Raw genomic sequence first — 26,354 nt, forward strand, 5'->3', positions numbered from 1 at the left:
TGACACTGTACCCTGACAAATTACCATAAGCTGGAAAGTCATTAATGGTGCAAAATAACATTGCATGCATCATGAAGGTTTCAGAAGCAACAACATCAAATACTTCAACACCATCAACCCACAACAACTTCAAGTCTTCAACTACAGGATTGAGATATACATCTATGTCATTTCCAGGCTGCTTTGGACCAGATATCATCATAAACAACATCATGTATTTTCTCTTCATGTAGAGTCCAGGAGATAATTTGTAAATGAATAATATAACAGGTCAACAACTGTGGTTTGTACTTAAATTACCAAATGGATTCATTCCATCGGTAGCTAAGCCAAAACGAATATTTCTACATTCTTTACCGAACTTGGGAAATTCCTGATCAATATTTTTCCATTGCATTAAATCAGCTGGATGACAAAGGAGTCCGTCACATCTTCTCTCAGTTACATGCCATCTAAGGTTTTTAGCGTGTTTAGGATTTGCAAACAAACGCTTAAGTCTGGGCATGATTAGAAGGTACCAGACTACTTTCAAAGCAGATCCTTTCTATTTGACCATTATCTTCACTGTTTCTTTTCCGCTTGTACCGTGATGACCCACACTTTGGACATTTTTTCAAATCTTCAAATTCTTTTTTGTATAATATGTAATCATTAGGACATGCGTGTATCCTTTTATACTCCATACCCATCGGATAAAGAATTTTCTTGGCGTCATAGTTTCGAGTGGGTAGAGTATTTCCTTCGGGAAGCATTTCATTGAAAAGCACGAGCAATTATGTGAAGCTATTATCTGTCCAACCATTGGTCGCTTTCAAATTCATAAGTCTTAAAACCGCTGATAATCGTGTGAACTTAGTTGAACCAACATACAATGGAGTTTCCGCATCAGCAGACATTGTCTCATACACATGCGCTTGTGCAAAAGCTTCTGCGCCAACATCTCGTATCATGTCCTCCATATTGTCTTCTTCTACTCGCTCTTTACATCGCTCTTCTCGCTGCTCTTCCCGTCGCTCTTTCATGGAGGAATTGGCAAGATATTCAGTTCGAGAAACAGTTGGAATGTGTATTAATTCGCCGTGCCATGTCCATATTGTATAACTTTTAAGGAAACCATCACAAATAAGATGTTCCCTAACTTGAGTTGCATTCAATTTTCTTCCATTCAAATAGTTGACACAAGGACATCTGAACTTTACCTCATCATCACTTCTCCCCTCATAATGTTGCACAAATTTTATAAATTCTTTTACTCCATTCTCATACTCAGCGCTGATACGTGGTAAATTAATCCAATCTGGATCTATACTGAAATCGCGTGAACAATTTCAGTAATCTTTGAATCAATGCTCACGTCGTAATCAAGGTGTGACCCTATCCCATTTAAGAAGATTCACTTTCTTTATTTTATTGGTACATATTACTTTTAAAATACATATATTAAATTTCACGAAATTTTGCCAGCATTTCGCATTGGCCTTCAGGATACACGAAATGAAAGTGATTATAAACCAAAATCAAATATGCACCTGAAGATCAATACAAAACACAATTGACAAATATTCATGAATTTTAAGATATGTATTTTAAAATATTTATGCACTAATAAACTAATAAAAAGTGATTTATCTTCTTAAACTGTCTAATTGGACAATTCAAGATTCAATACATTTAAATTATTAATATTGTATCCCCTTTTATCTAATTATAAAATAAGTAGTTTCGTCAAAATGAAAATTTGGGGACAATACATACTTTTCGTATTGAATCTCAAACGGGAAACGAAGGCTAACTCATAGTATATACAAACAATCCAAACAATTTCAATTCCAATGAAAATCAATACTTACAATAATCGAAATTCAAAAATAATACATACAAAATGGAAAATGAAACAAAAATGAGTTAGAAACTTACCATGGAGGAATGGCGGTACTACAATTACCGGAAAAAACCGAGAAGGAAGTGCACCAGCGGAGGCGACGCCACGACAGTGGCCGGAGGCGGAAGCTGGTGGCCGGAGGAGGAAGCTGAGGAAGGGAGAGACGAGAGAGGCACGAGAGAGAGCACGAGAGAGAGAGACACGAAATGGAGGTGCAGCACAGAGGGCTCGTTCGCATGGTGGTTGCAATGGCCAGAGGTGGTCGAAGGTGGTCGGAGGGTGTGGTGGCAATGGGTGCAGTGGAGAGAGAGAGCGTGCGAGAGAGAGAGCGAGAGAGAGAGACGCGAAATGGAGGTGCAGCACAAGGGGCTCGTTCACGTGGTGGTTGCAATGGCCGGAGGTGGTCGATGGTGGCCGGAGGGTGTGGTGGCAGTGGGTGCAACGGAGAGAGAGAGAGGGGAGGGAGTTGCAGAGGCGCAGGCGCGGGGAAGAAGAAGGGTTCGCGAAATTCGAACCTTAAATAAACCCTATGGCTTCGGTTGTTAGGGGAACCGAAGCCATAGACCCCCTTTTGGCACCGGGCCTCCTTGGACCGAGGCCAAACAACTAACGTCCAGCCACGTTTTGGCTTCGGGTCTTACTGGACCGAGGCCTATACCACTGTTTGGCACCGGTTTTGAGTGAACCGGGGCCTATACCCCTCTTTGGCTTCGGGTATTTGGAGAACCGAGGCCTAAAACTTGGCTCTAATTGCAAAAATGTCACCGTGCCATTATATGCTTTGGTTATTGGCCAACCGAGGCATATAAGGCGAGGTAAAATGGGAATTCTACACTAGTGCCTAGAGCACTTCATAGAGTTACTCTTGAAATTTCTAATAGAATGCTTGTTTTGAGATCACTTCACTATTCTATTTTTTTGAGTGCACCTAAGCTAGAGATTTCCAACATTTCCTCTAGCCACCTTCCACTAGTCTAGTTTCTAGTCTTGTCTCCTTTCACTACTCCAAATTTCATTGCTACAAGAGCCTTAAACACTTGTTTCCATTCCCAATTCCATGCCTATGGAGTCTCAACCAGCCACCACACCTTGGAGCTCCATCACCATGATCGCCCAATGATTGAACTTGTCGATCGAGGGTAATATTTCAATTTAGTCACATAATTATTTTTATTATATAAGTTCTTTCATTTTGTAACAATTTCCCATGACTTTTAGGTTTGTTCCATCTAGAGTAGCTTCACAGGCTATCACAAAGGCAATCAAGCAACAATTTCTTCATCCTTGGCCATCATGGGGAGCAATACTTGAAAAAGACAAGGATCATTTCTGGCAACGTTTCAAGGTAATGTGGTCTAACTTATTATACATCTAAATTATGATGTTAACTACTATTTTGTAATGTTTTAATTGTTTTAATTGTCTCGTTGTGGAGGAGAGTTCAGTGGGCACCAATGCATGAGAATGATATTAAGAGAAATTTCAAACAAGAGCTTCTCATAGTCTATCTGAGCTTTTTAGAGAAGCTAGAATTGCTGGGGAAAGGCCATAATGGATTCCAAATGATGTGTGGACCAGATTGCTAGAACATTGGAATTCTCCAAGTTATCGTAGCAAATGTATTGCAGCAAAAAAAAAAATAGGGCTTCTGAAACGAGTGGTGGTGCCTTACACACAAGTGGATCCATTACCACTCACGGGCATGCCCTTCGTATGGTATACACATTAACTGTTTCTATTATTCACAATTGCCCTTTCATTTTTAAAGTTTCCTCTCATTCCAAATTTTGAACCACCCAGTATATGGATGAGATGTCTAGGAAGACACATGTAAGCCTTTTTTAGTGTTTAAAGTTATTTACTCTTAAACTTATATATACCACCAAATAATAATAATTGTTCATTTTTTACTTACAGGAAGAATTTCAGACTAGGCTTTCCCCTGAGGTTTCATCTTGTGGTGCTGATGGAACACAAAAGCAGTCCTCTGCTGATCCTACACAAGACAAGTATACCAAGATTAAGTGTTGGATTGAGACGGTTGAAGGAAAAAAGAAAGGAAGACTTATGGGGTTGGGCAACTTGTTCCAAAATATACAGGTTCAAATGAAAGCCTAAACCAGCTACCAGCGTCCTCCTCTTCTAATACTGAGGACCTCACTAATATTAGGCAATAACTTTCACAGAGTCTGGAGGAAAATGAGCAATTGAGGTCCGAGTTTTGATCCTTTCAATCCTTAATGATGCAATATCTCCCTCCTGATGCTCAAGCTCGTCTTCCGCAACAACAACAACAACCACAGCCACAGCCACAAACAAACCAAAACCAACAGGCTTCTGACATCCCTCAACCCCAAACACATCTTCAACAACAAAATAATCAGGAGGATGAAGATTTAAATGAAGAATCTTCCGCTAACTATGAAGATTATTAAATTATGATGTAGTTAATAAACTTCCAGCATGTACTTATAAACATCTTTTTAATTATGTTGTTAATTGGTATTCTGCTTATGTATGGCTTATATTACGAAGCATTTACTGACAAATTTTTTGTCATCGGTAATCCATCTGTAAGTTATAATTACCGACGGATTTAGGCCTTTTCTGACAATTTATGGTCGTTGGTAATTTAGATATTTCTTGTAGTGCTAGTGGCCTAAGAAAATAAGAGCTTAGGCCCACCTACCTCACATGAAGCTCACTTTTCTTACATATGCTTGGCCATGGCTCAAGTCGATTGTTCCTTGGCTAAAGGGTTTCTAACCGTGTGACATTCACATATTATATATTTTCCACATTAAAAATATTGGTGTTCCCTTTTATAATTATAGTTTTAATTATTGTTGTTATTATTCCTCATAGATTATTGCAAGCTTGGGGAAATTATTTCTGGTACATATTTTAGTATTTTGTTATTATGTTGTTTTCCCATTAAAGATTTTGACGGGTCTATCGAAAGAAAAATTCATTAGCGAGATACAACACCAATGAAAAATGAGTCAAATGCATATAAGGGATTGACCTCACTTCCAACTCAAAACCCGTAGGTAATGTGTTTATGAATTTTCATATTTATATGGTGCTCAACTTTTTAATATCTATCCGATACTCATTGTTGAATTTCCAATAAAACCTTAAATTATAAGTAGTTGTGTGAGGTTAAGTTATACTCAAAGTCAACTCTTAAGAAGATAAAATGTTTATTTCAAGCTATTATGAAAACTTTAATATAATGTAGTACAAATCTTGCACACGAAAATGTAGGAAAGGAAAACTAATTAATGTTAAAATGTTTTCTATTCAAGACCATACCAAATAGTGCAATAGTAAGAAGAAAATTTAATCACTAATCCATTTATAGTACTATTGCTTAAATGGATACACTGTAAGGAATTCCTTTCGCAGTGAGTCCAGGTTCTGAAAATGGTTTCATTAGCTCGTAAGGTACTACTCCAACACCATGCCTATTTTTCAAATTACTATCTTTATTCCTTGAGTCTATGATGCCTTCAATTTCCTTCAGTCTCCTATTGAACCTTTCAAAGGCAACCTTTATGGTTGGATCCTGAGCCCATGATGGCTTCATGAATTGCCCAATATACTCTTCATCTGTGGAATGGTATGATAACACGTTAAAAACTAACATCATTGTTGTTGCTTGGATTTGTGATGGAAAACTCTCCAAAAGAGTTTGCTCAGGTTTGTTTACAAAGTTTTCCCACTCTTCCTTTGAAGGGTCTTCTGTAGGCATTTTGTTTCTTATAATGTTAGGTCGATTAGGAAAATAGCCCGCATAAGTATATTGGCCAAAGTTCACAGCTGCATGATGAGCAGATGCTATCCAAGCTATGGTAGTGATGATATCAATAAGGTCTTCTGGTGTTTTAAGATTAGGCCACCATGGTTCCTCAGATTTGTCTCCATGACCAACTGTCCTAATTTCTGTCCACCATGCTTGGAGCTCTTGGTCGGATTGTATGATGCTTGGGGTTGAATAGTAATGGTTGACATAGTCACTGACCCACTGTTTTATGGCATCCCATATAAGAAGACCATCATTGGCAAAAGGGTAGTCTTCAATTGTTAGCTTTAGGCCATGTGGTGCATTAGGGTCTACTTCAGCCATTCCTCTGAAGAAAAATTAGTTAAGAAATTAATGTAGATGAATGCTTTATGCAGTTCTAAACTGACAAACACAAGAAAATTATGAAGCATCTCTCTGTGTTTATTTACCTATCAATAAGATCGTTAGGAAGTGCTTGCAAATCGAACTGCCAAAGTTGATCATATGCTACTGAGCTTAACTCCATTGAGTATTTGTTCGGTGAAAATGATTTTTCAATGATCCCATTTGCATTGATAAGAATTTCACGAGCAAATGCATTGATAGCAAGAGTATATCTCAGATGTGGATGCAGTAGTTTGTACATTGGATGCATGGCGCTAAGTTGCCTATTTGTTGCAATCACAAATGGTTCCATGACAGCATGAGCTCTTAACCTGAAAAAAAAAAATTTGACAATTTAGATAGAGTAAGTTAGCATCTTTTATGTTAAAAGAGTTTTCACTGTAGAAATGTTGAGATTCTGCATCAGTGAGTTATAAACATTCGACACACATCAGTTTCAACTTAAAAACCTTAAGACAGTAGATATCTAAATTTTTTATCTTATATAATATTCTTCAGACTCGTTAATTCTCAGTATAGAACCAAACTTACACATGGAATCCTAACATCATACAACTTTCAACTTTTCTCAGCTTGATTACCTGATTGAGTCAACATATATATCTCAAAACAGCAGCAAGGAATAAAAAGAATGAATGACATGCTTATATGTACTCACCAATGATTTAGAAGTTCATGAGTACCAGCATCATGAGCAAGAACATGAGCTTTGGCAAGCCTCCAAAGCCAGAGATTGGTTGAATGAGAAATTGAATGAGAAGCAGGTGTGAAGACTTGCTTCCATTGTGGCTTACCATCCATAGGTGGCCTTGTGAGTTCAATAGCTATTGGCTTCAATGTGCCTTGTTTGGTGAGGAAGAATAGCGTCCTTGATCCATACAATGTGGTTCCCTCAATCTCTCTCACTTTGCTTACGTATGGTAAGAATAAATCATGATAGTCTAACATGTACAACTTCTTCTCTCTAATGGCCTACATGTATTCAAAGGAAACAACTTTTAAGAAACATTATTCTAAGTTAGACAAAGTGAATGTTGGTTTTATACCTCTTTTATTGTTCCATAACCAATTATTTGTGGCTCTATGACTTCTGCTGTGAAAGCTGATTCTTGTGGACCATAGATTTGGGATTCAAGTTTACTTTTCAGAGGCCATTCCTACATAAAGCAAAAAGAAAAAATTGAGATCCTGGAGCATACATCGAGTGATGAAAGTATGTAACAAATTATATACTGTAACTCCTCTTACCTTCACCAATCGGATGTTTTGTGGGTTCGCACCAGCCAAAGTCTCTCTAGCAAATTCCTCATCTGAAAACCAAAAGAATCTGTCCCCTGCATTTCCCAAACTCACAATCATCAAGAGAACCCTTTTCATTTTGTTGTGTCATTTAGTGTTATGTAAATTATTTTAACCACTTGAACTTTGGATCACTATTGTAGTTCCCAATAATGGTGATAGAAATAAACTTTGGATGCACCTACCATTATTTTATTTACTAGTTTTATTTTGTTTAAGTTACACGGTTCGAATTCCATTGTCACCTTATCATCAAAAAATTAACATCCTTATTTGACTAGGTTGTAATATTTAGGTAGAAATTAAAAATTTAATATATTTTTCATTCTTAAAATATTTTAAAGAATTGTATCTCATCTTTAAATTAAATTATAAATTATTTAGCCTTTATATTTTTTGAAATTTTGTAAAATATCTTTTTCAACCTATGTAAAATAAATTATATAGTATAGTATCCACATATTATTTATCTATTAAGAATAATATTTTTACATTATTTTTACTAAACCATAATTAACTTGAATTGCGTAAAGGACCATTTTGACAAAAAATAAATAAAGAATCTGATAGTGAAACTAACAAATTTTAAGTGAGAGTTGATCATTACCATAACTATGTCTAAATTTTTTAAGTGAGTTAATCATTAACATTTTAAAGCATCAAGAGTTGAATACTTTTTACCTATTTTGAAATTAAATCTCGACGCATGCAATAGTCCTATGTTTTAAGAAAAATAGTCCTTGACAATATTAACGTAAATCCTCTAACAAGAAACAAAGCAAGTAATGCAAAATAAGCAATGATCTAACATTACGAGACTTAAAAAATAAGCACTTGTGGTGTGGTTATAAGTGTTCTTACTCTTCACTGTTTCTGGGGTATCAAAGCGCAGAAGATTCTGGCTATCATTAGCAACCTTGATCAACCTGGGAATAACACTTTGGAGGAAATTTAGACCACTGTCTTTAAGAGCAGGTAAGTGAAAACCTTCTTTGTAGATCGTCTCTATGTCTTCGAAGCTTCTAAATCCAAGATCTTGGTCAGTCAGAATTGCATCTAAAGATTCTAAAACTGCACTGATTCCTGTTGTTATTGCGTTCATTTTGAACTGTGACTCTTTTGTATCAGAAAATGCATCGTCACGAGGAACGTAGAAGCTTGAACTTCTCTTCTCAGTAGAAGGATCTGGAAAACAACAATTAATGTAAACAAAAATATTGTAATTTTAAGATTTTTTCTGTTTACACTATAACTATAAGTATAACTCAATAAATTTATAAAGTTGAAATTAGGTTTAAAATTCGATTATATTAATGTAAAATTACTGACATATTATAATATAAGATATATATGAGTTCAAAAACGATGATCCAATAAATAATAAATCTTATTAAAATAGATTTTGATTAATTCTAAGATCATATTTAAAAAATAAAATTTAAAAATAACTCATTCTTAAAAACAAACTTGTAAAATAAGATTATAGTTATATATATCCTATAAATACGCCTTATATGTAGAATCTCCCAGATCTATATTCACCGAAAAAAAGAATGTAGTGAAATGAGGAAAAGTAACCTGAATGAGTGTGTTTTCGACCAGTACGACACCTTCTTGGATATGGATATTGTTTGGAGGCACCAAGAACAGGTCTTTTGAGATTAAGGTTAGAATCAGGATCTGCAAGATCATTGTAGACATCATAATCGTATATTCTGTCTGAGCTCTTGCGTTCTCCTTCTCCATTTCCTCTTAATTGCTTCAAGGCTTCTTCTCTCAACCTTCTCAATCCACTTGGTGTTTGTGATGGCAAATATGACTATTACGTATTCCATGCATTCATTAGTTAACCACAACAACACGGTAAACTTTAAAACAAAGAAATAAAGAGGAGTGCACCTATGACATTATTTTTCTAGCACTATTTTTGTTAGGTAAACTTCATGAAGCATGTTCTAACTACTCATTTTTGTTATTTTTTTTTTCATGGAAAATTTTCAATTTCTTTTACGTGAAAATTAGTAAAACTTGACTTTCTGTTAATTTTATTTTATATTTTTTAAAATTTCATCAAATACTACTAGGAAAAATCTCACCAATATAACATTTTAGTAGTGTAATAGGTATGTCATTGATAATAGTAAAAATGTCTCAAGTGTGGGAATAAACTCTCGTGATTTCCAATAAAGTTTCAACAGTAAAAAAATTATGTTTTGATGTTTTAAGAGATAATATAGATCCTAAAGTAATTTAGATGCAACTAGTTTGAGAAACAAACTTATCAAATAAAGATTGAGATCACATATTTAATGGGAGCAACATCAATTTTACTCTAAAAGACATTTTTGTTAAAAAGGTATATATTAAAAGTGTTGTTAATGTTTCTCTTATAAAAATGAAAACAACAACCTTTAATGATTCTAATGAGATAAACAAATGTTAACGTGAAAAATTGAATTATTTTCACTATAAAAAGATTTGGAACTAATTTAAGAAACCCTTATAGTAAAAAAAATAGTGAAATTCTTTTGAATGAAATTTTGAGACTTAAAAGAAAAATATTTTAGGGTTAAATATAACAATTATAATTCGTCCATATTTTAAAGAGTGACAGTCTAATTTTTAAATTTTAAAAATGAATTAATGTAGTTCTTGATGTGTTAATTGATTTTTATTTATCTAATAGTTTTCAAAATGATATTTGAATTGTATTTAGACAAATTTCTGATCAAATATCATTCTAAAATAAAATATAACAAGTGGATAAAAATTAACGTGTTAACTTAGAATGACTATTTATATTATTTTTTAAATTTAAAAATCAAAATGTATCAATATTTAAAACAAGATCAAATCTTAAAACAAGGTCGAATCTTAATCTTGTGTTGAAGCATAAGAATTAAAAATATATTTAATTTTTTTTTTATACTAACCTTGTCAATAAAGAATACTCTCTTGACATGATCCTTTGGTTGAAGCCATGAATCACAGGTGACATGCAGAGGGCCATGAGGGAAGCCATCCAACACTATACTCTTCAAAAACATCTCCTTGCTCTGTTCATTCTCAACCAAAACAGCACCCACTTTTCCGAAATCTTCTCCTAACTTAAATGTCGCCTCATACTGCACCTCATCATTTTCTTCATTACTCTTCTCTGTATCACCTTTTATTGTCTTTTTCTCTAACTTTGTTTCTTCATTCGTCAAAAACAGAGATAATAAAAATGGTTAAAGCTCTACTTTCATAAGTAAAATATGTAAATGGACACTATATTCGTATTACAATTTAATTTCATAAAGATTAAGTAGATAGGGCTATGTTTCCGAAAGAAAAGGAACAAAAGAAAACATTTATCAAAGAAAAAAAGTTTCCTAGTACTAATTCAGGTATTATTCTTTACATATTGGATTAGAACCATGTGACGTTTCCATTTGTAAACCACTCATTCAACTATCTGTCGGTGCAATTTTTTTCTCCCAATAATATAGTAGTACAAAAAATATTTAGGGTATATGTAATCTTTTTATTTTCATTAATTAATAATAAAAAATATTTAACTCCATATCTAGATTTCTAACAGTAAACTTTACAATCAAAAAGGATCATGAAAAAAATAGCAGAATTAAAAACTTACTTGAATCTAGATCATTGCTGAGAAGCTCGAAAACAAGAGTTTTCCCAATGATATGTTCAATCCCTTGAACACCACCTTGAACAAGATTCGTTAAGAGTCCACCATCACTTCGCTTCACGGTCGCAGTGACCTTCACAGTCCTCAATTTAGGGTTCATGTTGGACATGCCACTACCTTTCTCCATCACAGAAAAACCTTTTGCGTGTCCCTTTGTAAAAGAAAGTTTACCTTGACTTAAGAACCAACCAGTGTGAGTGCATTTATAGCTCAAAAACAACGGAGAAAATACGGTATTTATAATGGAATGCTGCGCAAATGGATTCTTAATTAGCTTCATATGTACGTGGGGATATGGTTGTGCCCCCAACGTAACAATGCTGAAACGTGACTTTGGGGTCTCTCGTGCCTTTCAAAATGGACCCCTTACCAACCATGTTTACGTACAAAATTCAAATAAATAGCCACAAAAAGTAGGTTTTCCCTATTCGGAAGATAATGAATTACTTCCTTCATCATTTGCCTGTTACCCATGACTTTGAATTCCCCTTTTTCGGTTACTATGAGTGTGGGTTTAAATTTATCTCATGCAATTTGTTTTGCTTAAAGACTTGGTAGATGTTTCTTTCCAGATTATAAATATGGCAAAACACTGTTAAGAAGACGTAATGTGTGGTATTATTTGCTATTTTAGTGTGTGTAATAATTTTTCAGATCAGCTTTTGTTTACAATTACAGTATGTTTATTAGCGTCTTACACTTTGATATCAGAGTACTATATATCATCTATTTGTTGATTAAGTATAATTGTCTTGTCTTCTTCCATTTAGTCTTTCACGTATCAACAAATAATTATTAAAAAACATTTAAAATAACATTTGTGTTGTTATTTCCTCAGTTAATAAATCGTTTTAAAATTGGTTAAGTATACGTTGGAAGAATTTTTGCTTTTCTTTTATCAACATTATAATTATTCAATTAAAATTATTTTAATATAAATAAAGAAAAATTAGATTTACTTTTAATTTGGTTCAATTTGTTTCAACCTAATTGATGGTTAATGGATAGTTATTAGTGAAGAAAAATCAAGTATTAATATTTAAAAATTATTAAAAATTTAAAATTTATAAAGTAACAAATAAAAAGTAAAAGAATCCCCTTAAAATGTACTGCCACTATTAAAAATTCTCATGCAAAATGAGATTGTTTTTGTAAATTTGTCAACAAAAGTTTGTAAGACTTTTTCTATTATTTTTTTAAAATTTTAATTAATAGGTAATTTTTTCATCAGTAATTATTTCTTACAAAATTATAAATTTGTAAGTATTTCTTACAAAATTTGATGTGAAAAATGTTTTATACAAAATATTTTGTAAAAAAATTGACAGAAATTTCCTTCAAATTTGTTCATAACAAAATTTATAAATATTTCTTACGAAAAAAATTTAAATCAAAATTAGTAAAAAATATGAATTTTTTTAGTAGTGAGAATAACATTAATTAGTGGTTATTAGTTTTATTTTCTAAAAACACAATTAGTAATTAATAAAGAACAAATATCTATTTATTATTTTAATTATTAATGAAATTTCAATAAAATTCAAAATTTTTGTAATAATGTTATTTTTAATATATCAAAAACAACATATGCCAACATTTATTATACAGAAGAACCTGTATATTTATTTTCAAATTATTCAAAAATATTTTACGAAAAAACTTAACTAGAGAAGATTAAAATTTAAAGTAATCTTAAAATTGATAAAATTAAAAAAATATATATATAAGAATTGTGGAAAAGACAAAGCATTTAAGAGAATTTAATTAAGAAAATAATTTATATTTCCTTGTAATAAGTTAAGTTATGACAAGGTCCCTCGTGTTAACAAGTGTCACTGCTTAATAATATGTAATAGTATTTTAATCATGAAATACTCCGAATTTGATTAGATTATGAGAGGAAAAATTGAAGATGTTTTTTCTCCTTTTTTTAATATAAACCTAGATCATCGAAATCCAATTCATGCTATCTTATCTATGAACACGAGACAATTGCAAAATCAGTAAACATCCAAAATTGAACTTTAATATCCAATTTGACACAATATTACTCATATTTGAACTAGGCCTCTGATAGAAAAATAAAAATTGAAGATTGTTTTCTCCTCTTTTCATGGATACTTAAATCTTTCAAATCGGATGAGTATACATACTTCTAGTTATCACTTACACAAACATGATAGCAAAACTTTGAAAATTAGTATTCTACTTAGTCTCATATTTAGTAATTTGGTTCTTCTCTAAGCCAATCCATAACAAGCATTTCCCTAAACTTTTATAATGTTTCTACAATTGAGAGAATTTTTCAAAAGTTGGAAAATATTTCTATTACCTCTTTGAGTTTTTCCTCAATCTAAAAATTTTTATTTATTTTTTATCATAAAATATTTTCAATTATATTCCAAAATTTTAAAACTATTAATAATATTGAGTAACGTGTTTGATAATTAATTTTTTTAATTATTAATTATTATATTGAGTTTCAGACATTAAACTTTATTTATTGCTTGAGGGTTCTAAGTGCTAGTAAGCCTCACCATTAGTCTACGTAGTGTAGCTTGTTTTACTTTTTTTATTTGCTTTATTTATTGCTTCTAGTTTAGTGTGTGTCTAAACTTTATTTTTCAATTAAGTTTCATTAAGAAGTTTAGTGCAAGAGGATTGAGGTAAACTTTGGTTAGGAAAGACTTGGTTATTAAGTAATCCAAGTGATTGACCTTTCTTTCTTAGAAGTGAACTTGAGCATCTTGCCTTCTTAGAGTTTCCTTAGGAATTTATTTGAAAGAAAAACTAAGTCTTAAAATCAATTAAGAAGTATAAATATATGTTTAGGGATCCTACCTACCAACTTGGTAGTGACTCCAGCGAAGAGGATCCTGAAAACCAACTCACTTAAGAGCTAAAGTCACTACAAGGTTAGAGGAAGAAATAAACCATTTTAAAAGAAAAAGAGAAAATCGAAAGAAAGACCCATCTTGTCATCATAGAGGAGGAACTTAGAATTTTAAAACAAAAAGAATACAGAATACAAGAGAGGTTAAGGAGTAGGAGTCGTTCAAGAAGCTCCAAAACTCCTACACAACTTACACACTTTGAGAAGGATAGTAGAATAGTGAATAACTACTACCAACCTCCTCTACCAAGAGGAAATAGGAGAGAACGTGAACATGAGCATACTCTAAGGGAAGTTAGAGTATATCTCCTTCATTTCCATGGCAAAGATGATGTGGAAACATATCTAGATTGGGAGATGAAGGTGGAGCAACTTTTTGCTACCACCAAGTGAGTGAGGAGAGAAAGGTGCCATTAGAAACCCTAATCTTCCAAGGATATGTTATGTATTGGTGGAGATCCCTAGATAAGGAGAGGAGACTCCCGAATTCCTCTCAAGTCCAATATTGGAATGACTTGAAAAATGCCTTAAGAAAGAGGCATATCCCTTTTTATTACCATAGGGAGCTTATGGAAAAGCTCCAAAGACTTCATCAAAAGAGTCTGGGTGTAGAGGAGTATTGGTAAAAAATGAAGTTGTATATCATGAGGGCAGGAATTAGAAGTTGTTTATACTGTTTGGCACATTTTTGTTTTAATGTTAAGTCAAATACTATTATGAAACGCACTTGAAATGTCAAATAAACTTAACAAAATTTGATTGAAAGGACTAAATCCACAATATTTCGAAAGATGAAGGAATAAATTGGTCCAAAGTTTACTGAAAGTTAAGGGACCAAGAACATATTTAACCCAATATTAAGCAACAATTCCTTTCACCTTGGCCATCATAGGGAGCAATACCTCCAGAAGACAAAGAACCTTTCTGGCAGTAGTTTAAGGTAAAACATCATAAAACTAATTTTCATTTTTAATTCATGTATGTTTCATAGTGTGTTGTCAACAAAATGATTTCTATTTGATTTATTTTACAGATGAAGATTTAGTGGAGACCCTAACATGAAGCTCAAATTTGAAAAAATTTCCACAGTAGAGCATCTCATAGGCTATTTGAGATGTTGAAAGATGCTAGGAATGCAAGAAAATGCCCTTATTGGATTGGGGACCATATCTACAATCGACTACTAGAACATTGGAATTCTGCTTCTTATCGCAATAAATGTGCTACAGCCCAAAAGAATAGAGCATCAGAAAACGGTGAGACCCTACACACAAGTGGTTCCATTACCACTCATGAGCATGCCCTTCGTATGGTATAAAGCTTAAGTCCTTTTTATTTTCATATTACAATATAAATTACGTCTTTTACAATCGATATACATATATAACCCTTTATTTTGTTGAAGGCAAAGGAGCTAGAGTGGGAGGCGATATTGATGAGGTATTTTACCAAACTCATCTTCACAAGGGATCTAGCTAGTTTGTTGATGAAAGGTCTCGGAGAACACATGTAAGTAAAAGCTTTTAGTATTAATTCCTTTAAACTTAAATATCATATATCGCACCTTATTTAACAAATTTATTTTATTGTTTTCTTTAACAGGAAGAATTTTCAAGTAGACTGTCACATGTCAGATCTGAGCAGGGGACATGTGTTGATGCGTCAAAGCATAATGATGATGCTGAGCAGGAAGACTTCATTAGGACACAATGTTGGGTTGATGTCGTCAATGGAAAAAATAAAGGAAGACTTTATGGAACTGGAGAACTTGACCAAAGTAACACTACTCGAAGAGGTATCCATAGACAATAACCATCTTCTTTCAGTAGTGTTAAGGAGGCCGTGAACTGACTCATGCAGAGACTAGAGGAGCGTGATCAAGCTTATCAAAATTTGAGCTAGGATTTTCAAAACCTCCAAAATCTACTCATGGGCTTTCTTCCTCTTGATGCCCATGCTCATCTTCAACAACAACAGTCCAGCCTAACACTGCCCCAACCCACTCTAGTCCAGCCACAATCACAGTAGCAAGAAGACCCTAAAGCTGAAGAAAATCATTCTGATGATTATGTAGACTATTAGGACTTCTTTCTATATTCATTTTGTTATGTGTGGTTACATTAGTTAAGTAACATATTGTACATTGTGACTGATGGAAGTTTAGATTGTTTTTTATTTCAGACATATTGTACATTAGTTAAGTAACATATTGTACATTAGTTCAGACATTTTAGAACATTGATGTTTATGTGGTATATGTAGACATATATGATATTGTATAGTGGTTGTTTGGATTACTTGGCTAAAGTTATATATGATATTGGCAGGTCTGATTATATTTGTGAGACTACAGGTCTCATAATTATCTAAATTAGTGAAGTTGGAAATGCAAAATGCACCATATAATATTATTGACAATACCGACGGATAATGTCGTCGCCAAATCCGTCGAAAAATTACATATCTTTTGCATCACATTATGACAGACAGTAATTTCTGAAGGATATATTCCATCGATAATTATCGAAGGATTATTCCGTTGGTAATTACCGACGAATATAGCCGTTAGTAATTACCGATGATCATAATCTGTCAACAAATATTACCTACGCCATATTTATTGACGGATTATTGTCTATCATTAATCTATCAGAAAAACAAGTTTACTAACGAATAATAATCTATTTCGACAGATTCCACCTGTCGGTAATAGCTGTTTTTTTTTTTTGTAGTGATAGATTTAAGAGCATGGTTTATTATGTTGCTACTTTAGAGTGTGAAATGGATCATGATCAAGAAATGGACAACTCTCCAAGTTTGAATAATTCTCCAAATATAGAAGCCCAAAAGTTTTATGAATTGTTAGATGCAGCCCAAAAACTATTATGACCTGGATGTAATAATCACACTTGTAACATCCCGTCAGGATATTACGGGTTTAAATAAAAAAATAAAAAAATAAAATAAAAACGCATTAATTATAAATCCATTTCCCAAAAACGCGGGAATTTCAAATAATTTATTTCATAATAAAGATAACTCTAAGTTCAAATCTTCTCAAAATTCAATGAAATACCAAAACAGTCTCATAATAAATTACATCTTTAACCCAAAACCATAAATGATAAAACTCTATAAAACTATTCCCATGAGTTTTTCCCGCTCCGCTGCTAAGCCTCACCAGATCCACCTGCAACATCATCTGCTCCCGTGTACCGCGTACACGATCATCGCCAAACACAAGCAGATAGGGTGAGCTAACAAAATAAATAAATAAATATATATATATATATATATATATATGGCACAAATATACCAATCACACAATCACACCAACGTAATTCCATCCTTTGATATCACATCACATGGCCACCACCATGTTATTCGTGTTCTACATCTTCTAGTGATTACCTCAAGATGACCTGCTGTCATACCTATCGGCCACAACCGATAGAGCACGTGTGGGAAACCATTGCTACGGATCATACACCGCAACGCCAGGTGGAGTTCCCATATACGAACATAATTCGTAACGTCCCAAGACTACCAAACTCGTCAGTAAACTACTGAGGAGGGCAATCTATCTGGACCCATCCATACTGGCCACAACCAGCACACTCACACCGGCCACACTCGCCAACCCGAGCTCAACTCAAGGGTTCCTCGTGTTCATCCGCCATCCCGAGCTCAACTCAAGGGATGTCATTCTGAGCTCAACTCAAGGAATGTCACGTGCTTAACCCCTATCCCGAGCTCAACTCAAGGGATATGTTCCGAGCTCAACTCAAGGAACACCAGCAAGCCGACCTTTAAGATATCCTAGAAGCCTTGTAGATCATGTACATCATAGCAAGCATAACACCAATCTGTTACAGCAAAATCGCCTGGCGGGGGATACGTATCGTTAGGCGCTGCCGCTTCCAGATTGCCTGGCGGGGGACACGTACTGCTAGTCGCTACACCAGTACTTGCACATTACTAGTTTTAGTTCAGGTTCAAGCACACTTCACACAGATTGGTCTCATTTGCTCTCATTCTAGAGTACCCCTAATGAAAAACATTACCATCTATAATGTTCTAGGCCTTATAGCATCTCACATGTGCATTCATCCCCTAGTCATATAGACCATCCCAAGCATGCTCAAACAAAATATAAGCAGCAACACTCTAACAATTTTAAGCACATGATCTTATGCACCGATGCAATTTAATATTGACCCCCATGCCTTCACCAAACCAATTCTCCACATGTGACTAACCCAAAGGAACATTCAAATTGATAGCGACTTACCACGTAACCCAATTATGCTTCATTAGAAGTTACGTGAACTAATCAAGGGCTTATTCATGTATTTTACAAACTCCAAAATCAGCAATATTAAGTAATGTATATATCTAGCTACAGACCTCCAAATCCAATCTGCACCGTTCAAAGTGAAGAACCACATGTTATAGACCACCTGTCAAAATTTCACCTAAATCGGACGGTAAACGAACTGGGAAATGTAATTTTACGAAAACTGCGCGAACTAGAAAAATTGGTGGCGCCTAGCGCCAAGAATCAGAAGACTGGCGCCCGGCGGGACTAAACTACCGCCCGACGGCTACTGTTACGCAAAAATACGAAAAACAACGTTTTTCGTGAATAGAACACCACGCGCATCGCCTGGCGGTAGCTCTTCACCGCCAGGCGGTTTTTTAAGAGTAACCTAGATTCTTAGTTGTTTTACTTGAGTAATTTACTATAAAGATTATAGTTAAAAATTAAAGTATCAACATATATAACTTGACAATCAAATTAATTAAACATTCAAACTATTCAAACATAATTAAGCAACATTCTAGTATTTAAAAATATGAAATTGTGAACAAATATAATAGGAGTAGTAAATAATTATTAAAAAAATAAAAATAAATTGTAAAAAAAAGTTGGTGGGTTAAGTGGGCCAACCCACCTTCAACCCGGCTAGAACCCGTTTAACCCGTGGGTTAAGTGAGCCGGGTTGAGTTCAACCCACTTTTGAAAAAGTTAAATTTTTCTCAACCTAACCCGGCTCGAACCCGTGGTGAGCCGGGTTGGCTCACGGGTTGAAACCCATTTTGACATGTCTAACTGCCAGGCGATGCATACAGTTTTGGAAAAAATCCTAGATTGTTCTGCATCTACTTAAACTCTAAAACCCTAAATCAACAATTCTAGCATTCGTCTTGACCTAATTATATTGTTCACTCAATATATTTATTCAATTCGAAACTATTTTTACATAATTATAACGTGTAGAATTTAGCCTCACCCTAAGAAATCCCAAAACGCGTCCCGACCAGTCACAAAATAGAATTTCCACTACTGCCACGTCTATCGCCTAGCGGCGCATACTTGCCGCAAAGCGGCACATCGAATTCTGGGCAAAACCCCAGATTTTTCCCGCACCCGTGATGAACCATAAACCCTCAAATCTCGTCCCACTCAATCAAGCACATAAATTACAAACAAATTGATTTCTTTCATGCCTATGCATTCGATAATTCCATAATCTCAACTTCGTTATCATTAATTTCCAAGAATCAAATTATCAATTCGACCTCAATCCCAACACGACCTCCTTTCACTTTGATGCTTCCCAATCAATCACTTGATTTCATACAAACATAGTGATAATCATCGATTTCATAAGTTTATACATTCAAATCATGCACAGGAACCTTGCTCAATATCCAACCATCATAGAATCGCTAAACAAGAACATAAGGATTCACGTCGCCTGGCGGAGTCACCCTTGCCGCTAGGCAGTTCATCTCAGAACCCAGAAATGGGTGTCACTCTCATGCATCATGCATCATTATCCAGAAACTCGAAAAACGCAACCAGAACAAGATACAAGCATACAATTATCATTAATCATTATACAGTTCATGCTCATATATAAAAATTAATGCGTAAACTCCCCTAACCTGGTCTCATTTGCTTAATTTGAATGTGAGATTCTTCTTCTTGGCCAAAAAATGTCTTCCCTTAGTGCTCTCGCATTCCAGCTCCAAATAAACTCTTAATTCTCTCAACACACTCTCAAATTCGCTCTCCTCTCCCTTGGCTGCCATTCAGCTAGGGTTTTTCCTTGCCTTTTCACCTTCATGCCAAAGGAATTTTGGCAAAAAGAAAGTTTAGTTTAGGTTCGAACCCATCCCATGCCAATGTCAAATCAATGCATAACGATTTAACCAATTCATGTTTCATGATGATTAATATAATTCTATGATTATATTATCACTTAACATGATCAAGCATATTACTAAAAGTACTAATAATTAGAAAAACACACAATTGGCATACATAAGACTCAAACCCAAGTCCTTTCACACGATAAAGTACTCTCAACCACTTGAACTAGTACTTTTCCACATCACATCAATCACTATTAAATGCCATAAAGGCTTCCACGACCCGTATTTATTTATTATTTATTTATTTAATTAATTAAATTTCACAAGTCTTACAACATTGAATTATCTTTGCTAATATGAACAAGTTTTTAGGATTTTTAACACACTCCCTGAACAAAGTTTGTTTTTTCACATAGTTGTTTTTAGTTTTCTTGATCAAACCAGTCACATCAGCATAAAATTAACTTCTATAGTGATAAATAGGAAATATGTGACTAAATTGCAAGTACTAGTCTAAAGATAGCATATATCAATTTCTAGAAGCAGATAAAATTGACAATGAATTGTTGGTCTAACAGATTAAGTAGTTGCTTCAATAGTTATATCACCCTTGAGCCCAAATTTATCATTTTGCATGTTTTTTTTTAATAATGAATTCATCATAATGAAATTTTGTTTGCATATGTATTTATGTTAACAGGAGAAATTTACACAAAATTTTGATGAATATATGTAGAATAATGTAACAGGAAAACAATTTTCTTGAAATAGATTCTCAATATTTTAACAAGAAAACAATGTAATGATTCGACAATGGATGAATAGTATCAATCGTCCATCTATGCCACCAAGTTTTGTGGAAACTCAAGATGAGGATGAAACACAACCACCTAGTCCCTATCAAGGTAATTTTGTTACATTATTCTACATATATTTTTAAATTTCAATCTCTAATACTTTTTTAATGTTTTCTCACATGTAGATAATAATTGGGTTAAAAGCAAATGTTGAATGTGTTTTGAGAGAAGCTATAATTGGCAAAGAAAAAACTTTGCTTATAGGTAACAACTAATGCTTTTTATGTTCTTGCAACTCCAATATTAGTAAAAGACTATTTGTGTTTATGTTGTGGCACACACTAGAAATGTAAAATTGAAATATGGTTTTATGTTGTAGTACTATGTTGAGGAAAATTCTGGTATTTGTTTATTCGAGGCTAAATCAAACTGCAACATGTATTTCTCCATGATGAAATTTTCACTTGCCGTATTTTGGGCTTTACTTTGTAATAAACTAGTTTTTTTGACTCGTACAATGCACATGATTATTTTTAATATTGATTATAAATTATAAAATTATAACAAAAATGTCTACAATTTATTATTAAACTAATGAAAATAACGATATTGTCATATAACAAAGTTCAATAACCATAATTGATGAAGTACAGAACTTTGAACATCCCACCAACATTACAAAATTATGCTTAATCTAATCACAACAACAACCATTAACGAACACTTCAACATTTGGTTCGATGAAATCATTGTCTGCTTGAAAGACAACAATATAGCCTCCAACCTTGACCTATCTTTGTTGAACTTCTCTGTTTGTTCGATATTAGTATTTTGCAATTCACTATAGTTTTAGGCCCTATAAGAAAGACATCTTCTACATTCTCCTCCCGAATGAAGTTGGCAAACTTTGATGGCAAATCCTACATGATTCATAATGTTATTGTTAGTACATTAATTATTTCAATTTAATTATACTAATAAGGATAAGAAGAAACCAGAAGGAATATACCAAGTGACTTGCTTTGCTTTGATACTTTGTTAATTTCACTGAAAATATAGATCTTGTATTTTGATGACTGATACGATGCGTAAATGTTGTCAAACTCCTTGTTGTACAACCAACTTTAAACACTGTGAGGTGAAATAAAGAATTTTCCAAATACTGAAATTGGATGCGAGAATCACTTTGAATGTGATACAAATTTCTCATATTACTCCAACCTTCAGTGATCCTTGGGTTATCTGAATCCATGTTATAGGTAACTGTTGTGCTCTTACCATTTACATCTACCAAGTGCCACTGTGGGCCTAATTCGTGTGCATAACCAACAGCAAAGTGTCGATCGACAAATCCAAATGGCTACAAAATAATGAGGACATTAAATTATTTTTCAACAATAAATAAAGACATTAACAATCTTTTGTCTGCAAAACACAAACATAAACCAAAACATATATAAGTTATCAACTAACTTATATATAACTTATTTTAAAATTATAATTAAAAAATATGATATTCTAAATAAGAAAAAATAGTTAAATAATTAAATAATAAAATAGAAGTAATAATTATATTATATATAAACTCAGGTTCATAAAAATTAAATAAAGAATTAATAATTCTTTATAAAAACAAAAAAAAAACAACTGAAATAAAGAAAAAATTCAGAAGATTGAAATAAAGAAACTATGAATCTTTAGATATATATGAAAGGTCAGTACATTCGGTAAATTAACGTTAAAAACGTTAATAAATGTTATTTCATTCACAAAAAAATAAACTATATTTGATTGTGTTCCTCTGTAATCCTACTATAGTGGGGATAAGGATGATACAATTGGAAGACACACCAACAAAATGAAAGTAACAAAATTACACAATAAAGAACACATACAACAGAACATGTCAATGCATGCTATTAGATCTAAATGTGTTTTTGTGTTAAAATTGAAGACATACCTGAGAGCATATGTAGATGGTGTTGAACTTCCAAACTATTATTCTCTGATTTTGGGTTTGCTCCATTTCCATTTTTGTAATTGCAGAAGAAATGGACGTTGAAATGTAGTGGTGGGTGAAAGATGTGGATGCAATGGTAAAGTGAAAGTTGTGAATGGAATGGGAAAGTTTAAGTCAAAATGGAAAACATTATCACGTGCAAACAGTGACAACAAATTTTAAATTGTTATTCTTAACTGGCAGCAAAAGTAGCGTAAAACATAGAGTATAGAAGTTACAGCGAAAGTAACCGCAAAATTTTAGAATTTTCATTCTTTAACATTTATACAATTAAAAGAAATGAAATGCAATTGTGTAAATTTAAATGAATGTTGTTTTTTCAGTAACACCCAAGCACATGTATCTACACATTTATTCTTGACAATACAGTAAAGCAACAAATAACAATTCAAAAACAACATATATATAAAGAATACCAGAAACAATAATGTATTAATATATAAGTAGCTTTACTATAATGCAATGAAGTAGATCTTGGAAAACAAATGAATATCTAATGCAGCTATCAAAACATGTATCAATCATTGCATATTATACACTACTAATTTGCATCAACTGTAATGTCCACCAAAAATTGCTGCAGCTTTCCAAAAAATAAAACATTAAAATTGTATATGGACCCAAAATATCAGTTAATCTGCACCAATTGTAATCTGCACCGAAAAAATGAATTAGAGTTAAATGTACAATAATTGAAAAATTAGAAGAATGTTGTTAAAGTAATTTTTATACCTTTATCAAAGATTTTCAAATATTTCTTTGTAAACCACATTTGTAGTTGTAGTGGTTACTTTTCCATCTTCATCCAGAATTAAGATTTTTAGTCCTTTCTTTGATGTCACTCTAGAAATTGCTACGTATAATTGTCCATGAGTAAAAATTGGGCGAGAAAGATAAAGTCCAACTTTAGAAAGAGTTTGACCTTGACTTTTGTTTATTGTCATTGCAAAGCATAGGGATATTGGAAATTGCCTCCTTTGAAATTTGAACGGGATGCTGGAATCAAAAGGTGTCAAGTTCATTCTTGGTATGAAAATTTTGTCACCAACATTTTTGCCTGTTATTACCGTAGCAGAGATAACAATCTTTCCCAAATCATTAACTTGCAACCTTGTACCATTGCAAAGACCATTTGCTTGATCAATGTTTCTTAAAAGCATAATTGGTATGCCAACTTTCAATTTAATCCTATGATTTGGAATTCCTGAACATTTGATATCATTTAGAAACTCTTGAGTAAACCACTCACCTTGAATTTCTTGATCATCATCAGATTGGCAAGGATTGTCTGAACTTAAATAAACTTGTTCTTCACCAGGAATCAAAGATAAAATGAAGTCATTTACTTGTTCAACATTATCAATTGTAGGGCAAAGTATAGCACCATCATCAAAGAATCCAAGAGTCATGATATTTTCAATTAGACCACCATAAACAAATTTGACTAAAGAAAGTAAAGGTGTTTCACTTTTGCTGAATTAGAAGATCTGTTGGTATTGAAATGTTTGCTTCACCACTTTCATTCAAATTCATATTTCCATCTCCAATTTTAAGAATCCAATCAGCAAATTCTTTTATATCTTTTGCACTTTCATTTGAAGCAGCATTCTTTAACCTCATGTTTTGTGATAGCTTAAGAACTGTGCAATATTGTCACAAATCAGAGTAGTTAATTGATGAGTTCACAATATCATACCTTGATCCTTTTCTTACTACTGGCAAGATTTGTCTAAAATCACCGCCCAAGACAACAACCTTTCCACCAAATGGTTTGCCAGCATTATGTTCATTCGTAGCTCTCATAATGTCTCTCAATGTTCTATCAAAAGCTTGAAAGTATAGCTTATTCATCATAGGAGCTTCATCCCATATTATAAGTTTTGTTTCCATCAATAGTTTAGCACGAAGACTTCCTTGATTGATGTCGTAGGTTGATTCATCATTGATTGCTAATGATATGCAAAAAGTAGAATGAACAGTTTTACCTCTAGGAAGCAATAAAGATGCAATGCCACTTGAAGCTACATTAAGGGCAATCATTCTGTTGGCTCTAATAGCAACTAACAAAAGTTTCCAAAGATATGTTTTTCCAGTACCACCATAACCATATAAGAAAAAGAAATTCCCTACCTCTAAATTCACTGTTGTCATAATTTTGTTATAAACATGTAGTTGCTCATTAGTGAGTGACTGCAATAGAGATTGATGTAGCTTCTCCATTTGTTCTTTATCATAATTCATTTCATCAATAATGAACCTGTTGTGAAATTTGAATGAATTTGAAAGATCAAGTTGAGGAAGGGAACTATAATCTGTTAAAGCTCGCCCATTTGAATTTAGAAGTTCTTGTACTTCTAGGAGACAAAGATTGTGTAAATCATGTTCTTCCATTTGAAAACCTACAAAATAGAACATGTAATCAATATATAATTATGGAATAAACAATGGAGATTACTTTTATTTAGTACCTGGTATGTTCAAGTCTTTTATTTTGGTCAAGTTCCTGCCTTCCTCAATTTTGTTGTTAGCTTCAAACCAAGCTAGAAACATGGTATTCATATTCTCATTCCTCTACAATACATCATCAATTCGATCATCATCTTTAAACAAAACTGGTTGTTGATCTTGTAAGTGAAAACTTAAACGTTGAACAGTTGGCCATCTATGATGGATATCGAAGCCATAAATTCTCCAAACTGCTTCACATGCAGATAAATATCTACAATCATAGTATCTTTTAATCTCATCAACAATACGCATTTATGTAGATTCATTCTCTTTGTCTGTAATTTTAATTGTTGTTTTATCAGGACCTTTGTTGACATATTTGAACAAATACTTGATTGAGTTGGATTTGTTGCAATATTTTGTATTAATATGAGCTTGATAATGCATTAAGAGAAGAGGACTATAAGGCACGATATTTGCATTACCTAATTTATGTCCATTTTTCAACACAAATAAACCATCATCTATACGTCTATATACAGGATATCCATCTTCATCAATTGTAGTTGAATGTCTAAATTTTTTAGGAAAAAATTTAGAACACCGACCTTCTTTCATACATGGTGAGTTGAATCTAGCAGCTCCGCACGGACCATGTATCATATATATTTGAACAGCCTTTGAAAGTTTTGGATAGAGATCTGGATGAGGAAATTCAGCAGAGATGACTTGATCTATGTGCTTTGCATTTTCTAACTTGTTTGAGTCACTCAACCATAATAATATATGAGCATGTTGTAGTACTATGTTGAGGAATATTCTATTATTTGTTTATTCGAGGCTAAATCAAACTGCAACATGTATTTCTCCATGATGAAATTTTCACTTGCCGTATTTCGGGCTTTACTTTGTAATAAATGTTATGTCTGTATTTTTATAAACAATATTCAGAATATCTCTTGGTTGT

General features: G+C 33.2%; 3 protein-coding genes across 3 annotated transcripts; all 3 read right to left on the reverse strand.

Moving 5' to 3' along the window:
• Positions 1-5,066: 5,066 nt before the first annotated feature.
• Positions 5,067-11,299, reverse strand: LOC114187243 (linoleate 13S-lipoxygenase 2-1, chloroplastic-like). The gene is made up of 9 exons (XM_028075436.2): positions 11,011-11,299; positions 10,307-10,569; positions 8,952-9,192; positions 8,235-8,558; positions 7,323-7,408; positions 7,121-7,231; positions 6,733-7,046; positions 6,119-6,385; positions 5,067-6,015 (listed from the first exon to the last, which is right to left on the reverse strand). Exons 1-9 carry the CDS (start codon positions 11,192-11,194, stop codon positions 5,256-5,258), a joined length of 2,550 nt encoding a protein of 849 aa, XP_027931237.2. The 5' UTR covers positions 11,195-11,299; the 3' UTR covers positions 5,067-5,255.
• A 12,272-nt stretch (positions 11,300-23,571) lies between these two features.
• LOC146885462 (uncharacterized) lies at positions 23,572-24,348 on the reverse strand. The gene is made up of 3 exons (XM_085674939.1): positions 24,189-24,348; positions 24,007-24,143; positions 23,572-23,592 (listed from the first exon to the last, which is right to left on the reverse strand). The coding sequence occupies exons 1-3, from the start codon at positions 24,346-24,348 to the stop codon at positions 23,572-23,574; spliced, it is 318 nt and encodes a 105-aa protein (XP_085531065.1).
• A 55-nt stretch (positions 24,349-24,403) lies between these two features.
• Positions 24,404-25,699, reverse strand: LOC146885463 (uncharacterized). The gene is made up of 4 exons (XM_085674940.1): positions 25,592-25,699; positions 25,408-25,510; positions 24,679-25,338; positions 24,404-24,579 (listed from the first exon to the last, which is right to left on the reverse strand). The coding sequence occupies exons 1-4, from the start codon at positions 25,697-25,699 to the stop codon at positions 24,404-24,406; spliced, it is 1,047 nt and encodes a 348-aa protein (XP_085531066.1).
• Between the last annotated feature and the right edge of the window lie 655 nt (positions 25,700-26,354).

Source organism: Vigna unguiculata, chromosome 6 (genome assembly GCF_037176805.1).
Source record: "Vigna unguiculata cultivar grain cowpea cultivar isolate G323 ecotype 2 chromosome 6, ASM3717680v1, whole genome shotgun sequence".
NCBI classification, from domain to species: Eukaryota; Viridiplantae; Streptophyta; class Magnoliopsida; order Fabales; family Fabaceae; genus Vigna; species Vigna unguiculata.

Bases quoted from the DNA above. Each gene is read 5' to 3' on its own strand.
- LOC114187243 (XM_028075436.2), bottom strand. From the start codon at position 11,194: ATGGAGAAAGGTAGTGGCATGTCCAACATGAACCCTAAATTGAGGACT. The intron at 10,570-11,010 runs GTAAGTTTTTAA...TGACGAATGAAG, and splicing joins CAGCAATGATCTAGATTCAA to AAACAAAGTTAGAGAAAAAG. The intron at 9,193-10,306 runs GTTAGTATAAAA...AATACGTAATAG, and splicing joins GAGTATTCTTTATTGACAAG to TCATATTTGCCATCACAAAC.
- LOC146885462 (XM_085674939.1), bottom strand. From the start codon at position 24,348: ATGACTCTTGGATTCTTTGATGATGGTGCTATACTTTGCCCTACAATT. The intron at 24,144-24,188 runs GTGAGTGGTTTA...TCAAATGTTCAG, and splicing joins TGATGATCAAGAAATTCAAG to GAATTCCAAATCATAGGATT. The intron at 23,593-24,006 runs GTAATAACAGGC...TTTTCGGTGCAG, and splicing joins AGATTGTTATCTCTGCTACG to ATTACAATTGGTGCAGATTA.
- LOC146885463 (XM_085674940.1), bottom strand. From the start codon at position 25,699: ATGCGTATTGTTGATGAGATTAAAAGATACTATGATTGTAGATATTTA. The intron at 25,511-25,591 runs GTTCAACGTTTA...GATGTATTGTAG, and splicing joins TCCATCATAGATGGCCAACT to AGGAATGAGAATATGAATAC. The intron at 24,580-24,678 runs GTGATTTTAGAC...AATATTGCACAG, and splicing joins AAAGGTTGTTGTCTTGGGCG to TTCTTAAGCTATCACAAAAC.